At 45.5% G+C, this 18,407-nt stretch overlaps 1 protein-coding gene across 3 annotated transcripts in view; it reads right to left on the bottom strand.

The window, feature by feature from the left end:
• The window catches only part of ROCK2 (Rho associated coiled-coil containing protein kinase 2), a 582,433-nt gene that overhangs the window by 98,564 nt on the left and 465,462 nt on the right, over positions 1–18,407 (bottom strand). For all 3 annotated transcript variants that reach the window (XM_086926333.1, XM_086926334.1, XM_086926332.1), the window contains exons 19-22: positions 17,347–17,531; positions 6,751–6,820; positions 4,814–4,917; positions 4,533–4,719 (exon numbers count right to left, since the gene is read on the bottom strand). In XM_086926333.1, the coding sequence (XP_086782459.1) occupies positions 4,533–4,719; positions 4,814–4,917; positions 6,751–6,820; positions 17,347–17,531 (546 nt within the window). The remainder of the gene's footprint in view (positions 1–4,532; positions 4,720–4,813; positions 4,918–6,750; positions 6,821–17,346; positions 17,532–18,407) is intronic.

The raw sequence follows: 18,407 nt of genomic DNA, 5'->3' as shown, positions 1-18,407 counted from the left end.
GGTCCAGTCGACCAATTTGAGTAGACTGGGCTGCTTTAATTCTTTAGTTCCGGGTTCTCTCATTGGCCTTTTAAAAAGGCAACAGTGGATTCAAAATGTCCAAGTAAAATTGGTGATATGTCTGCCTCCCTATCTTCTCTGCAGCCTTGGGTTCATTGCCGGAGCCAAAGAGGATTTGCTGCAAATCCATCTGCTGTGTATATAGTCTCTTCTATTGGACTGTCTCCCACTTACCTCCAACACAAATGTGTACACTATATTTCCTCTCAGATTGCACTCCAACTGATGCTCACCCGGTGACTGTCTTAAGCGCAAACAGCTGGGGGCAGAACTTTCTCAGTAAGAGCAGCCCATTTATGGAACTCACATCCCTTACATTGTGCAAGACCCAAGATCTGCTGTTATTTAGGAAGGCCTTAATACCTTGGCTCTATACCCAATAGTGTGCCCCTATTTTTCATCAGTTACTCCTTCCTTTTTAGGTCGAGCCTAGCTATTGCGTAAGCAATCGCTATGCGAGAGATATAGAGGGGCACCAGAAAATCCTGCCAAGAGGGCTTTGGAATGCGGATTATGGCCAGTGCATGTCACATAAGATTCCTTCTTTTTTCACATACGCTCTTTGCTTTATGTGATCACGTTTGCTTCCTTTCTCCTAGTCTACCTTACATTCTTTTCTGTGCACTGTGCCCCAAGTTTCTCATGCCCTCTGCTTTTCTTCTCCCATGATCTCTGCCTTCCTTTCTCCCATGCACTCTCCCATCCTTTCTCTCTTGCTGTCCTTCATTTTTCCCATGCACTCTGCCTTCGTTTTTCCCTCTCACTCTGCTTCCCTTTCCCCCATGCCCTTCACCTTCCTTTTCCCATGTCTGCCTTGCTGTCACCCACGATCTCAGCCTTCCTTTCTGCCATGCTTTCTAGCTTCCTTTACCCTTTCTCCCATACTGTCAGCCTTCCCTTTTTAGGTCTCGCCTGTCGATGCGCATGCGCATCGAGCAAGCAAGACTATGGGGGCTTATCCACTCTTTGTCCAACTTGCAAGGAATCGTGGCGAATCCTTGCAGTGCCCGTGACTTTTAAGCTCAATGCGCATGCGCATTGAGCTTAAAAGTGCGTCCACATGCCCCCAGCCGCCTGCCTTGCCTACTCTCCCGCCCCCTCACTTTTTGATTGCACGGCCGCTAGGCCGTGCCTCCCTACTCTCCTCCCCCCTCCTCCTCCTACTCTCCTTGCACGGCCGCTAGGCCGTGCCTCCCCTACTCTCCTCCTCCTACTCTCCTCCCCTCGCCGTCTGTTCCCGCACTCCTCCCACACCCCCGCTCCGCCCCCTCCCCTGCCTGCCATGTCGCGTCGCATGGAAAGGGCTTATCTGGTATTGAATGATCGCAACTTAATTATTGAGTATTGGCTAAACAGCGGTATTATCCTTGCAACATAAAATAATTTGTACTCTTCATTAAAAATAAAAGTGTATTTTGTGTAACGCTACCACAGAGTACCCTTTACAGTTTAAAATTTCGTGTTTTGGGAAGGTAAGCTCACCTCGCATAATGTTTTTAACAGTTACATTTTACTTCACTGGAGTCTCGAGTTTATATTAAATTAAACCTCGGGGCCCTGTCCACTTATATTCCGTCCATACAGGGCTAGGTGAGCAGTGTCTTAAGCTGTGCGCAGGTGCAAAAGAGTAAAGTATATTTGCGCGCTTGTCTGAAAGAGTAGTTCATCACAGTGTAGCCTCCTCCCTCGAATCATGCTGTGCTCAAGCGATCAGTATTTCATGTTGCGCATGCCTATGGGATACACGCATGGTACCTTGATGAAGCTTTTTTTCAGGGAATTGTACTCGGCGGTTTGCCCAGGGTCAGGAGAAGCAGCAGCTGTTGGGACCCTGCTGCTTTCACACCCTCTCCCCGCTCCGCCCCCTCCCCTGCCCGCCGTGTCGCATTTTTCCTCCCCCCTCCCCTTCTCTGCCTGTTTCAGCCTTCTTTCCTTTCCGTCCATTTCGCTTCCTCGCTCTTTATTTTCCCTCTGCTCTTTCCTTTATTCTGGATTTCTCCTCCCCCCTCCCCTTCTCTGCCTGTTTCAGCCTTCTTTCCTTTCCGTCCATTTCGCTTCCTCGCTCTTTATTTTCCCTCTGCTCTTTCCTTTATTCTTTTTCTCTTTCCTTTCAGATTCCGTTTCTTTCCTTCCCCAGTTTGTTTCTTTTTTCCTGTTCCATTTTAAACCTATTTAACAATTCTTCCCTTACTCATCGTTTGTTCGATCCGTGTGACTTTGCCGACTTACACCTCCCCTCCCTACTTTCTGCCCTGGCCCCTCCCCCTCACCTTGAGGTGAGCTCGGCATCACCCTCGCTCATAGCCTCGAATCCATCACCCTGCTTCCAGTATGCACACCCCGAGCACGTCCTCGAAACACATTTCCATTCTGTCCATTCCTATGCATCATTCATTTATCACGCAGACACCTCTCAGATCCGTTTCAAAGCCAAACTGCAACTTTCTTGCACTCTCACTCCTCCTCACTCACCCTCAACCCCTCACCCTCAACATCAACCCCTCACCCTCACTCTCACTCACCCTCAACCCCTCACCCTCACTCACCCTCAACCCCTCACTCACCCTCACCCTCAACCCCTCACCCTCACACAGTGCAATAGGTCTCGGAGCATTTGAGTTAGAGCTTTTAGAAACGTTTATGGCTTTTTTTTTTTTGTAATTCTTTAGCATTGGCTACAGGAAACAAAAATGCTAAAGATTTACAAAAAAAACCCATAAACAATTCTAAAAGCACTAACTCTAATGCTGCGAGACCTATTGCATTTCCAATGCTTGTTCCATTCTGTCTGCCTTACTCTCTCACATGAACTCTGCCTTCCCTTCTTCCTTGCTCTCTGCTTTCCTTTTTCCCATGTCGGCTTTTCTTTCTCTCATGCTCTCTGTCTTACTTTTACTCTTGCTTGCTGCGTCCCTTTCTCCCATAACCCCTTCTTTCTATTTCCTGTTCCCCGATACACACTGCTTTTTGTTCTGTCATAAGGTCTACTGTTGCTTCTTTCATGGTCTCTCATCCTTTCTTCCATGCAGTAGGGTGCAACTTTCCCCTTAGTCTCTGCCTTCTGTTCTACCATAAACAGTTTTTAGGTCGTGCCGTCTGTCATAACTTCTCCCAGAATCTGCTCTCCTTTCTCCATTAGTCTATTTGTCTTCCATACAAATATTTTATTTTGCATACACTGTATCCCCCTTTAACACATGCATTCTATCATACATTATCCCATACAACCTAACTTCCTTACTCCCATACAGTCTGGAGTCTTCTCCCATTCAACCAGACCTTCTTTCTCCAAAAATGAGCAGCCTTCCAGTTTTTTACTGTCTCCCTGAATTTGCCTCATACATGATGCCTCATTTCTTAGGCTGTCCTATCTCCCATACACTATACCTCCCTATTTCCCATACAGTATGTGTTCCTTTCTCACATGCAATATTCTTAACTTTCTCTAACCTAATCATTCGGGGACACCACCACATCACTGTGGGACACCACCACATCACTCTGGGACACCACCACATCACTCTGGGATACCACCACATCACTCTGGGGCACCACCACATCACTCAGGGGCACCACCACATCACTCAGGGGCACCACCACATCACTCAGGGGCACCACCACATCACTCAGGGGCACCACCACATCACTCAGGGGCACCACCACATCACTCAGGGGCACCACCACATCACTCAGGGGCACCACCACATCACTCTGGGACACCACCACATCACTCTAATACACCACATCACTCAGTCTAAACACATCATCACTCAGCATCACACCACCACTGTCCTTGCTTGCTACCAACAAGCATTGCCATAGCCAATAGGACTCGCATTAGGAAAGTGTAAGCTATTGGCTTTGTGAATAACAATGCTATTAATTTATATATTTTCAAAGCCAACACAAAAAAAAAATTCATTTACAATACCAATAGCTCACACTTTCCTAATGCGAGACCTATTGCATTGCAAATGCTTGTTACCTTAGCAGAGGACACCTGTCTAAGAATCAGTTGTGCTCATAGGTCAATTAACATCACATAACATCTTCCAGGAAGGCTGACCTGTACTTGTTTCCACAAGAAAACTTCAACACGTAGAAGGTTCCCAGAAGAGGACAATAATGTTCACACTGCCCTATTTTTTGGACCTTGATCCCAACTTTGAATGTAAACAGCATTTCTGTAAACCTGGTTGCCCTTTCTGTGCAAGTTAGTAGAAGAGAGGATACTCTATTCCTACTAATTTCAAGGGACCACTAACCACAATGTGTATCAGGTCATTTAGGGTATTAAGTTACAAGATGTATAGTCTATCTAAAGAAAGGGAGAATATTTAAACTTGTTTTCAGAATATTAATTATAGGATTACCTAGTTTTTAAAACACTAGGTTTACGAATGAATGAATAGGAAAAAGATCATAATTCTAAACAAGCATTATCTATCCACTGTGGTTAACAGTCTTCTTACCGAACCAATAGTAGCATCTTTCTCTGCAAGCTCCTGCTTGTGCCTGGCCATCATTTCTTTAATTTCTAGCTCTTTCATAATCTTTTCCTTCTCCAGGTCAGAGTACTGCTCTTCAGCAATGGAGCGAGCCAGCTGCTCAGAGTCTGCTTTTGTCAAGGTGATCTCCAGCTGAGCAGCCAAGGAATCCCTGCAGGACCAAAAGATACACACCGTGACCATCAGATATAATTTGTATAGGCTCACAAACACTTGCACTTAATGTCTATGCAACACTGCCGCACCTCTCATCTTGTAATTCTTGAACCTTTTGCTGGATTTCTTTGCAAATTTTGGCCTTCTCTTCACACTCTTCCTTCAGTTCTCGAACCTGTGTCTTGTATAACGTCTACAGACAAAGATGAAAAAGAAAACGTACATTTACAGTTTTACCATTGCACTGCTCAACTGAAAGTCATATAATGCCTCTATTTAAATCAACTGGCTGTAAAATAATGCAAATGCGATGCCTTGGGTTTAGTCGCAAGTACATTTCAAGTGATCATCTAAGTAAGAGAAAAAGGTTGGGTCAGAAACTGTAGCCCTGGTAGGAAAAACTATTTTCAAGCAGTGAAATCATTAAGTGCTATACCGGAAAATCTGTTTCAACATGGGGTGAGATGGGGAAAGGGGGTGGAGGGGCGGAGGCAGAGGGGAGAAAAAAAGTGGGCTTTGGAGGGAATGGGCCACTTTTGTCCCTCACTCCCTGCAGATTAGTGAGGTTTTTCAAGCAATCTGGTACTGCCAGGGGGGCCAGCTTGAAAAGGTCAGTGTGTAGGCTATATATATTAGCCCTGATATGAACCAAAGAACCAACATTCAACACACTGGCCTCTTTAAGCTTGACCATTTGAGTCCTAAGCTGCCCAAAAGGCTAGTCCAACACTGCATCCTGGTAGGCTTTCATGTCATTGACTACTGCAGAAAGCGGAACAATCATTAAAAATCAAGAGCTTGGAGTTCACGTTTATGTTTAAGTGGGTTTGAAATGCGTAGCTATGATATTAGAGGTCCCGCAATATTTTTTCCATGGGGCCTCATTATTCTTGGGATATCCACTGTGTTGGTGCATGGGAGCTGCTGCTTGAAGGTGGTGTTGGCCCTAAAGACCAAGAAGCTGCTAGCTCCAAAGGACATGGTATCTGTGTGCCCGGATGCGGCTTCCCTGGCCCTGTAGCCGACATGACGAGGATGTACTTTGTGATCACAGCAATGAAAGGTAAGTGGGGAGTGACTGAAAAACCTGCGAAGAGCAATTGTATACAAGGGAAAAGGAGAGTGGTGGATGGGAAGGGATAGTGGTGGATGCAAGGTGGGGGGAGTGATACATGTGATGGGAGGCTGTTGGTGTAAGAGTGGAGGAAGACTGAAGCAGAGAGTAGTTAAGGTGGTTGGAGGTTGATAGAAAGGACAAGTACGGGGGATGGGAATGATGCAGTGGTAAGTGGAGAGTGCCAGGGGTGAACTGAAGAAGACCAAAAGTAGAGTTAAAAGTTGAGAAGACAGCTAAATGAAGGAGATGGGGAAGTGGATAGGGAATGTCATAAGGGGCTATGGACAAATGATGGATGGGGATTGATGGAGAGTAAATACAGAGGGAAGAGTGGTAGGGGTCATGAGAAGAGTAGTGAGGGGTACTGGCAAACAGGACTGGGTAGCGAAGAGAGGCGGGACAAAAAGTATTTGATTTGGGGTGGGTAGTAACTCTAATTTTTTTCGGCCCACGAATATTTGTAAAATATACAATGCAGCCCTTGTACTGAAAAGCTTGGTGGCCCCTTTTCTAGCCAATTAAGAAACATGTTTATCTTTTATGCGATTCCAATCAATACAGATGACAAATCGCATACAAGATGCAGAACACACAAATTGAAAGGGGAAAGGACAAGAAACTCAATTTTCAACCACCATCAGATTTTTATTAACATTTCTGTCCCTCTAGCAAGGCTTCACCTCATAAAATCCCGCTGTAGGGACAAATTTGCAAAACCTTAAACACTCATGTCAAAGAGGAGTCAGTTAGGCTTCTGTTTGAAAAACCACAATTTACGTTTCACATACTCTGTGGGTTTCATGGTGTTTTATAACTTAATTTACTTTAAATAAAAAGGTGGTTAGCCAAACCCGATACTTGATTCGAAGCAAATCCCAATTATTTTTCAAAAACAAAAGCAATACATACTGAGAAATACTGTTCCGCTTCGAGCTGGTCCTGAAGTTCTTTCATCTGCCCATCTGCTTCCTGACGTTCTCTACAAAAAACATAGATTATAAAAATTGTAGCAATGAAAGTAGAAGGGGTACACCATTGTGTTCACAGTTTTATTATGAACAACCAAATTCTGTATGCATTTTCAACAGGACTATGGTAATGACGTTTTAACGACCTCATTGCTAGTGATGGTCTCTGATTTTTAAAATGCCTCTCAATTTTCAAGTTCAAAGCATATCTGCATTCTAATGCTAACCATATGAATCTAAGCACAGAGACCCGTTAATGCACGAGGGTTGGTGCTGTAAATGGGACCATAAATAGAAGTTGACAGCTCTAGTAGGATTTTACTCAGATGCTTAAATTATCCAGTTTATATGCAAGGTAAAACATGCAGCAAATGGTACAAAAGCACTGATTCCCATGTTTTTCACCATTTCTCCCACCGAGTTAGTGTGCGGTGTCTAATTCCTGTGGAGGGAAGAGGAGGATATAATTGGACCATTTTTCAAAACACTAAATGATACCATCTTCACCACTGCTTCTCGAGGGCATTTTCAACAGCAGTAAGCCTTTATAGCAGAGAACCTAATGCTACCTTCGAATGAACTTTGCTTTTTTTCAATTTTCTTAACACCCATATATACACATAAAAGTAGATGGACATTTAACATCAAAAAGTGATGTACAAATGCAGGGACCAGCCTAAAAAGTGACAGGGAAATTTACAACAAAAAATTTAGAACAAGAAATGAATAAATAATTTAAATAAACAGAGTGGGTGGCGTAAATAGATAGAAAAGGAAAATATGGCATGGGTATGACAAAGAAAGGTAGGTGCAGAAAGTAAATGAACATGGTTTTTAAAAGGATGGAACATTTTGTGTTGATTCTTGCATCTGGTGCTAGCCCCATCTGTACACTCTATGCAGAAGCAAGTCATCCTTTCATCAACTCAATACTACATTTGGTCCATTCATAAATGTCTGATGCAAATATATATTGAAGTGTCACACTCCACCAAATCATGACAGGAAGAGGGTTCTTTCCGAGTCCAACACAGCAAATTTTGGAACTACCTAGCCCTCCACATAAGAGAAAAACAAAACCACCTTGCAAATAGGAAGGTTATAAAAGCCAGCTCTACATGCTTTAGATCCTGGTGTGATTATTATTATTTTCTTTAAGTAGCTTTTATTACATTTTACAATCTTTTCTAGTGATACTTCCAGCATCATTGAATAGTGTCATAACCTGAAAGGATCGCTTGTTAGTCACTTGTTCACATATATTTGTTAGGCATGCTTAGTCTAATCTTCATTCAGTTTACCAGCAGCACATCGGTATGTGTAGTATGGTGTCCAGCAGAATTGGTAACAAAATGAAATCAAACTTATAACAGTGAACGCTGCCATCGAGGCATCCTTTTTCCATACTCTCTTCCCCTGCATGGGTTCATCTTCATGTTTAGTGTATCCGATCACATGTGCATTCGCTGTTGGTGCCTGTTCAGGTGTGTCACTCTTGTCAGGGGAACTGGAGCTCCCATCTTCATCTCTCCATGAGGACGTCTAGGAAGTGCTCAATCCTTCCTCAGCCAGTGGAGCCCTCTATTTCCTCATAGCGCAGTGCTAATTTCTCCTTTCGTAAATTACATCCTCCACCTGATGTGGGGTGGTCCTTCCAATGCATCACTACTTTTCTCTTGCCAACTATGAGACCCAGGTCTATGATCCTAGTGACTGAATTGCGGGGCGAGGGCTTAGGGCCTGGCCCAACATGCACCTGGCCAGCTCTCCTATGTGTGGGAGCCCCGTTGCGCTCTTAAGGTCTTTAGTGAACTTGCCCCAGAATGTGACTATGGTTCCGCATCTCACCATGTGTAGAAAATCTGCATATTCTCTCCCGCATCTGGCAAATGTAGAAAATCTGCATATTCTCTCCCGCATCTGGCACATGTTTTATCCATTGCACCTGCTATGATGTTCAGTGTATGTTGTGTCAGGTGTTAGGGGTGGTCGGATTTGACCACATAAATAAGTATTCAACGTAGATTCCCCAGGGCTAAATCGGAGTTCTCCTTTCCGCATTATCTATTGAACTCCATGAGGTCTTTTGTGACATTCCCTAAGTAGCATGCTGCATTGTGTTTCCGAATTTTGAGACGCTCCCTAACTAACTGAAAAGGGAGTCTCACCCGCGAATCGTTGCTTGGCTTACTGCTTGGTTAGTGACCATGCCCCCTTTACTCAGCGTCCTGCTTTGTGAGGTTCCCGTAGCGTTCTTGGTCCCGGTCTGCCTTCGGGTTCCCGTTTGTTCCTCCGATTCCTGAGCCTGTGGTACTTGTCCTTGATTCCCCGTAGGATTCCCGGTATCCCTTCCCTTTACTCGACTTTTCCCGATCTATCCTGTTCTCGATACTCAGTCTCCCTACTCCCGTCCCGCTTCTCCTTTTTCCCTGGTGCCTTACACACGTTTCCGCATTTTCGACTTTGTCCCTCACGCCCCGTTTTCGTTGTTTGGTTCATATTCGAGCCATTCTTTCCGCTCCGTCCCACTCAGGCTTTTGTTATTGAGTGGACGGAGACTTTCCTTGTGCATTGTTGTGTTTGTAATTGTATATGCGCTCCACTCCGTCTTCAGCTTACGAGTTGGATGCGTTGTGCGTAAGCCGTGGATTGTCTCTGTGTGTACACCCGCTCCGCTCCGTCATAAGTTTCAAGAGTCGGACGTGGTGTGTGTATTCGTGTGTGTTGTGTGTTCTATGTTACCCACTCCGCTCTGTCTTTAGTTTATGAGTCGGAAGTGGGAGTTATTGCCGTGTCACTTTGTCCTTAGCTCCATAAGTGATACGAGCTTGTCATCTGCTGCTCTGGTGGCCCAGTCTTGCTCTGTCTTCAGTTTAGGAGCAGGACTGGAAGTGTGTACCTTCTTACTTGGAGGTATCCTTTGCTGAGTAGTCATCCAGGTTCCCTTCATTACCTCCTGGTTCATGACTTGACTGCTCGCTTAAAGCCCTGACGCTCACTTGGTGAGGTAAGTGGAATTCTATGTTGAACACTTGTGTATTAGTCCTGTAAACTACTAGTGAGTTTAGTACTGTTGTATGTTTGATTCCAGCCATCTCCTGCCATCGAGACTGCAGCTACATCATCCTTGCTGGGGGAGAGTGGTATACTCCCTGGGAAATTCCCCCCACACTTTTTGGGAGCAACTAACTTTGAGTGAGTTATCTCTTCTCACTTGGGTCGTTGCTGTTTGGAAGTGTGTGGGACATTCATCTTTGCTCCTGTGGACATCCATCCTCCTCTACAGGGGAGGACCCTTGACATCAGGTGTGTCATGTGGAGGTGACTAAATTCAGAGTATTTGAATTTGGAGTTCCTGGACACCCGACAGGTGGACTGTAACGTGGCATTCCATTCTCTGTCAGTCAGGTGTTTTCCTAGGGATTCCTCCCAGGAGGCTCTAGCTTTTTACATGGGTGCCAGGGACATCGAGAGCATAGTCTTATAGAGAAATTAGATTAGTTTATGACCCTCGCCGATGTGAGGAGTGTCTATAGGGTGCCATCTGTCAGAGGTTCTGCTGATCCAGATTTCCATTTGGCCCATATTGCCCCACTGACTGCCCTGTAGGCTAGGAATTGGGATTGTGGCAGGTTGCCTTGGTCCACTAGGGAGTCAAAGCTCCGAAGTTCCCTGTTGGTGGAGCAGCTTACAACCGCGGATATCTCCACCTCCCATTCAGCTCTCCAGTCTCCGACTTGTGAAGTGCCCCCCACTCAGCTTTGGGAGTCCCACTAGTGGCAGCACTGGGACATAAAGAGGCTTGTCTTTTGTTTTCTTAATGATTTTCCTACACGTCCATAGCGCTATAGTCAGCAGTTTGGGACGTTCCTTTGTTTACCTAGTAAAAGCGCCACATGAGCTATTGGGCCCAATTCCTCTTTTCGCCAAAGAGCCACCAATGTAGATGTGCAATGGCGTAGTCCTGAGGAAGATCCACTGTGATGTTTTCATAATTAAACGTGCATCTTGGGTCAAAATGTCGATGCACAGTTACTTCACGTCTCAAGTCACTAACCCTTTTAGGCTAGTGCTATATAAAAAATAGAGTGGAAGTTGAACTGCACTGATTTGTCACAATTCATGTCATGTCAGTTTGTGAATTTCCTTTTGCAAATTTGACTGTGTACCAGCCATATATAACACAATACTTTCAAGTGATACATATAGTATACTATGTGTGTGGTGTACCTTTGACTCATCCTTCAATTGGGAATTACTGAGGAGATTGATTATGAATTATTATTGTGTAAACTAAGCAACTGAATAACCGACCAGAACACACTAAAGTACTTTTCTACTATACCCAGGTTCCGAGGGATACAGGGTTGCCCCATGATAGGTTATGGTCCCCGGGTTAACATCACAAACATTCTCATCTGAGTGATACACTTTCACGCCCAAGTATTTCAACATTGTTGGCTCCAAGAAAATACCCTGTTCAGTGACCATTCTCGGTGCTGCCCCTGTAGTGGGGTGCACAGAGAAAGCACATGTCTTGCTCCAGACCTGAAATAAACCACACCGATTTCAGCTAGCATTTGTATTCTGCAAGATATTCTTGTGCCTGCCCAGGGTAGGAATAGTTGCATGTCATCTGCGTACATCAAGATGCAGTGCTCTCGCCCTCTCAGTAAAATGCCCCGTCCCCGGCACACTGCGAGGATTATGGCCACTAAAGGCTCAATAGGAATAGAGAATAATATTGGTAAAAAGGGACATTCTTCCCCAGTGCCTCTTCTTATCTCAATCAGGTTGTAAATCAGGTGCCCTGAGCATAGTCTAACCAGCGCCTGCATATAAAAGCATCACCGACCGTGTCCACATCTTACCCAGGTTCATGCATCTCATGATGGCCATGAGGTAGGGCCAGCTTACTGTGTCAAAGGCTTTGTGTAAGACGAGATGAGAACCACTGCAGAGGCGTGGTTGTCTAGGGGAGAATCCAATATCACCTTGAACATCCAGCGTATATTAAGAGACGAATTTTGGGAGGGAATAAACCATCTGGTACATGTAAATTAAAGTCCCATTAAAGGGGTAGAGCAAACTTGCAAGAATTTTAATTTGCATTTTATAATCTAGGTTGGATTGACGTTTATGAAGCCAAATCCGCAGGGTCTCCATGGCGTTTGGGGATAAAGACCAAAAAAGCCTCCCTGGTTGTGCTGGAGAGGAGGCTTCGGTCGTAAACCTCCGCGTACAGACCAGTCATCCTAGGAGCCAAGAGTGTGGCTTACTCTCAGTAGAATTCTGCAAGGAAGCCGTTGGTTCCTGGCATTTTCCCATTGGTCATTCAGGGTGCTCCAAGATCTTCACCTCCACAAGTGGCCACCTGCTGTCTCTCTTGCTTCCTACGGCAGCTGTGGAAGTGTCGTCCTGCCCATAAAGGCCTCTATTGCCTCATCGGGGATAGGCTCTAGAGGAGGCTCATATAGTTCTGCCTAATGTCTTGTGACTACCTCATGGATGACCATCTGGGGGTACCTCACTGCTCCCCCTTGGTTCTGATGTGCAAAGCAAGGGTGCCTTGATAAGTTTCTTCACCAGCAACCAGGGAGGTGTTAAAATACTCCTGGCTCGCATGCTGCCGCAGTCGTTCTTGCAGTGCCAGATACTGTTTCCGCTCATCTCCTAGTGTTTGTCCGATCATCGCATCACGAGGAGTGGATCAGTCCAGCCATCTTATGCCACCCTCTAGTTCCAGTTCACACTCTAGGGACCTACTCACCGCCACCACCTGCTGATTGAATGACCTCCTCAACACCACCTTAAATGCTTCCTATTCTTTATGGGTGTGATCTGTGGATTGCTAACAATAGTCACTAATGGCTTTGGCGATCGTGTCTCCGGTCACCACTTCATGTAGAAGCTGTCGGGAAAAAGGGCATGTTGGGAAGTGCTTTACGTCTGCCCAACTGCATCTGCATGAATAGCAGATTGTGGTCAGAGATGGTGCGGGAAAGATATTCAATAAACGTAATAGTCACTCCCAATGTGTGCGTTTCCATAAGGGCATCTAAAATTACGTTAAAAAAGGCATGTGCAGAGGGGAAAAAAAGCAGTATTCCAGTTGTCCGGGATAGGTTGCGCACAATATATCACATATTCAGTGTGACTCACAGAATGAATTCCCAGGCCTTCCAAACTGAACGCTAATCTGAGAGGAGTGGGGTCGACCTATCCAGGTGCACATCGGCTATACAGTTACAATCTCCCCCTAACAGTGTTGGCAGGCACTCCTCTCTGGGCAGGGTCTTAGTGATGGTTTCGAGAAAATGTTGTTAACATTGGGGGTGTAGAGACTACTCATGAGCACCTCAGTGCCATCTAGTCTCCCTTGCACTAGAACATACCACCCCTCCATGTCTATGTGGGTAGTGATGACCTCACAGGGGTGTCCTGATTTGACCCAAATTAACTTTCCCCTGGCAAATGCCGAGCATCCTGCGGCAAACATGTCCTATCCAGCATCTCCCCGATTTTAGTATTGTGGTGCTCACCAGGTGCATATCTTGTAATAGTGTATTATCCACCCTCCTCCGTCTCAAGTCGACTGGTACCCTGTAGCGCTTCCCACGATGGCCCATTCCCCATATGTTCCAAGTTACTTACCTGGTGTGTCTGCCACGTGGGTGGTATGATATGGTATGTGAGGGAGGTTTTGTGAGTGGCACAGATCTCATTTGTGTGTGCAGCATAGTGGAATAACGACTTAAACAAACACTTACCAACTCCCGCTGTCAACTGGCCAAACTTAGGCAACTTAACCAATAGTCTATTCGTCCTCCCAAGCACTTGTGCACATGAGACTATGGTGCAGCAGGTCATCCGCCAGGGCTCATCAGTACCCAGCCCCCATAGGGAGTGATCACAAAGTCAGAAGGTGGGTGTGGTAGTTCTCTAACTAAGGAGTCCTCGTTAGTTCAGTGCGCATGCTTGGGACCTGCATAAGGAGCGGTGTCATCCCGGGTCATTGGCTGTACTATTAGCATTCTCCAGTCACCTGCATGTGGCTTCTTCACAGGTCATCCTCCATTTGAGGGGGTCAAGAGTGGTCTGCTCCAATGTTCCTCATAGGATTAATCCGTTGTGAAACCGTCCGGTTGTATGTCTTCTGATGTGTAACTGTGAGAGTGCGTGGACAGGCAGGACAGGCCAGGTCCACCGTATCTGTCTGGGCTGATTTCCAGCCGCAAATTTCCATTGAGCCGCACCTTCTGGATGATCGGGTGTATGTCCTTGTAGTGGAGGAGGTGGACCAACATAGGCGTTGATGAGGTCCCTGGTGGCGTGCAGTGCGCCAGGGACCTGTGGGCATGCTCTTGTGACAAAAATGGGACAGTCCCTATGGGGCGGTCTCTGCTGACAACCAGGTCTCGGAGAGCATGTCTTTGCCCTCCACATTCTCAGGGAGGCGAGTCACTCTGATATCACCATGGCTGCGTCCTTTCACGTTCTCCGCGCCTCTTATCCATGTGTGCGAACCTACTTGTAAGCCTGCTACCAGTTACTAGAGCTCAGTCATCATCAGGTGCCTCTCCCCTCTTGCGTCTTCATGACGCTTTACCTTGTCCACGAACCGGAAATGATAGTCGTGGAGGACACTCAAGTTTATCAGCACCTTATCAATTCAAGCACTTTTATAGAGGTGCTGCCCGCCTCCAATATCCCATCCAGTTTGTCAACCATGCCTTGCAGTCCTGGGTTGATCAGGGGCTCCTGTGGCACATCACTGTGGGGAGGCATAGTGTCCTGGCACAATTGTGTACCTGATTCCCTTGGAGATCTGGCTCTCCCACATTGGGGTGTGCTTCGCTGGCCCCCACTTTGTTGTAGTCTACCCAGGGAGACCCACATTTCATCAATGTCTATCCAAGGCCCGCTAGATCGGGGAGTTCGAGGAGCTAATGTGACTGCGTAGGGAATCTGCCTCCCACTTGGCTTCACCATCGCAGAAGCTGGAGTCTGCGAGCCAAATCGGGTAGGGGGTCCAAAGCACAGCACATATCACTCCATCCATTCTTCTCTAGCCCCAGAGTGAATCAGCCAGCCCGGCAGTGTCTGGGTCCCAGCTTCACTCTACTTTGGGGCACTAAATCATCTGTCACATGATGGAGCTTGGCATCCCATGGCCGCCACACGGCCTCCCAGGCCTCGGACAGCAGAGCTGCTCGGGAGGTCCGTGTCCCACCAATCCAGGCCTCAGCAGTCACAAAGCCTCTTCGATCCTGGCAGGAGGCTAGGCAATCAGTCACCTAAGGGTCGCCAGCAGGGTCAGTGAGTCACTTTCCAAACCCCGGGGTGTGGGTCTCATGTTAGCTCCTTCTGCAGCACTCCTCCAGCTAGAAAACGTTTGCTTACAGTTCCACCCCAGTCTTAACAGGTATCAGATCCCTACTCTGCACCATCAACCGGGCCCTCACCATGTAGTGCTGTCTCTCCATGCTCTGTGCCTGTTCGCCAGAGCGTCAGGCAGTAGGACCTTCTCAGTTTGAAGCTGCTGAAGGCACTTAAGGTAGCAGATGGACCCATGGAGAGAAGGGGTTCAGCCGATATCTAATCCACGTTGGTCTCAAGGCTTTCTTGCCGCGGATGCCGCTCCGTGTCTCAATTGGCGAACCACTTACAAGGGAGGGTACCCGTGTGACACCAAACCGTTTCTGCAGTCCGTCACTGCCAGCCCCTTAGACCTTTTTGCTGCACCCAGCCATCGAAGGCCACCATCTTGGACCACTGGGCCGGCATGGCTCGGCTCGAATGTGCCCACTGTGCCTCTGAAACCTGGAATCGGAAAATCCCAAGAAAGCTCCAAAAAAACCAGAAAAAAAACACAAGCTCGCCAGTAAATGGTCGCTAGGATCACATTGTTTTCAAGTTACCTACTCTGCGCTGTTCACTTCTGAATCTTGATGAAGAGGAAAAGGCTCAATAGAGCCATGCGAAAAACGAAAGAAGAAAACCCTCACATGTATACATTTTTCTAGACCATTCTTATTCATAATTAGTTTGCTGTAGTATGAAAACCAGTCCCAGAATGCTTGTTTCCGGTCCAGGGAAGACATGGCTTGGCAGTTCGGGCTGGACAGTTCCCATGAGGCACAGGGTCAGACTGATTTGCATATGGCCATGTCTGAACTAGGGTGGCGGAGCGAGCTAAAGGATGGTGATGGATTAAACCCAGATCAGTTGACTGGGGGTGAGTGTTTGATTTGCTCAACGCTCCGTCCATCATCCCCTTTTGTATCGCTTTCTTCACCCTAAGTTGGCAGGGTATGCTCAGACGTGAGTCCCTTGCTCACATTGCCACTGGATTCAAGATAGCCTGGCTGATGAGGGTTATGAACCCGAAACCGGTCCCAGGATGCTTGTTTCCGGTTCAGGGAAGACATGGCTTGGCAGTTCGGGCTGGACAGTTCCCATGAGGCACAGGGTCAGACTGATTTGCATATGGCCATGTATGAACTGGGGGGGCGGAATGAGCTAAAGAATGGTGATAGATTAAACCCAGATCAGTTGACTGGGGGTGAGTGTTTGATTTGCTCAAACGCTCCGTCCATCATCCCCTTTTGTATCGGGTAGTATGAAAAGAGCAAACAATCCTGTGGTTGCTCGTTTTTCAGAAGAACAGCAGGGCACAGGTAATGTAACATGATGGACTGAAATGGTGACCAAGAGCAATTTTTGATATTTAAATGTGGAAGTGCTTGAAATGCACTAAAGAAGCAGCTGGATTGGTTCTGACTGACCTATTTGTTACAGATAAAGCTGTAATTTTGGTTAAAGGTAGTCAAGTTCCACTAAGGGTAAGGAAGTGATTTGTGTATACATGGTCCACTGGCTTGAATTACATAAAGCCTAAAAGCACCACATATACACATATTAGTTGTTTGACACAGGATTGCAGAGGTTTATTACAAACCATTTTAAGACATTTGAATGGTCTATAACATTTTGCATGGCCCAGAGTATCTCCTCAAGAAAGAGATATTTAAAGAGGTCATCTAAAGAGGTAAAGAGATTATGTTAATAAAATCCATAAATAAAGTTTGGACAATGAAACAATCATTTGAAGGATTGCATCACATGCTGTTTGTTATTAGTTAATGTTGTCTTTGGCTGCTGTCTCCGCAGTGAAAAGATTCAGAAAATAGTCCACACCTTCAGCTCAGTCACAGAACTGCAAATTCAACCTGTTTTATTGACATAGAAACAGAATACTTTTCCTCAATTGACTTATTGCACCCACCTGAGCTGGTTTTCATTTAGATATTTGGTAGAGAAGTTATGTCTGAACGGCACTGTAAAAATTGTGCTTTTGAGGATGTTCACTATGGTTGCATATAACTTTATACAGAGAGCCATGCACTACTCTTTTCCAACTATTAAGTGTCGACATAGCATAGTTTAGCTCTGGAATTTTCATAATTTAGAGCATGGAGTTGTACAGTGCAAAAAGGGATGTAGTAATTTTAAAGGAAACCAAAAGTCAACTCACTTGCGCAATTCTCCATTTTGTTTTTCCAAGCTTAGTTTGATCTCAGTGAGATGGTTAATCTCTTGTTTTAGTTGTTTCTCTGACATTTTCAATGTGTTCACTTGCTGAACTTGCATCTTTAAGTCATTCTGGGTAAGAGAACGTTTCTGTGTTTCCTGCTCTATTTTCAGCATTAAGTTTCTAACCTGAAACAAACAGAACCATGTGAGCTTTAGTTAAAGAAAAACATTAACAAATTCTGCAGATTGGCCAATGATTGTATGGTCAAGATCAATTAAATAATATTTATCACAAAACAGTCACTAATAAAAACTGACATTAAGAAAACTTTTTTAAAATAGTCACTAGATTGAAGTATTACTCAAATATGTCATGGAATGATGCCAAAATTGCAGACTAGCTGGTGTTAATTTACTGAAAATTCGATCCTCCCCATCCTTTGCATTCTTCTGATTTAAAAAGCTCTTGAGAAAATTGGCACTATGCCAAATGTCAAAAACGAAAAGAGTCAACTTAAAATGTTTTGTGAAGCGGCACATCAGAAAATTGACAGGAATTATGTTTGTCTACTTACCAGGCCAGGAATCAGGAACTCCTGCACCTGTTCCTTCCCAGGGTTATATCCTAGATGCATGCCTAACTACCATCTAAACTGATGGCAACTTTTATAGAGAAGTAATTGTGAACTACAACTCAACACTTGGAAGCTGCACAGTATACAAGTGTGGTTGTTCACTCATATGAAATGTGCTGAGGGAGATGGAAGACTTTTGCAGGAACAGCACCTTTAAGCCCATTCCAAAAGGACTACAAAGTGGGAAAAGGCCGAGTAATTCCCCCTGTCTACTGAGAAAATATTGCTGTACTGAAGTTGTTTAGATGTTGGTAATGAGTGACAAGAGACAAATCTTAAAGTAAAAGTACTAGGGGGAGGAAGGAGTGACTTGGAAAGGGGGTACTTTGTGTAAATATACGACTGAAGTTGGTGCATCAATGAAACTTTTTGTCAGCAACACACTGGGGGATCAGATTCCTTATCAGCAATAATATTGTGTTGCAGG

The sequence above is a fragment of the Lissotriton vulgaris genome, chromosome 6 (genome assembly GCF_964263255.1).
Source record: "Lissotriton vulgaris chromosome 6, aLisVul1.2, whole genome shotgun sequence".
Classification (NCBI taxonomy): domain Eukaryota; kingdom Metazoa; phylum Chordata; class Amphibia; order Caudata; family Salamandridae; genus Lissotriton; species Lissotriton vulgaris.
This window is presented reverse-complemented; position numbering and strand designations above follow the sequence as displayed.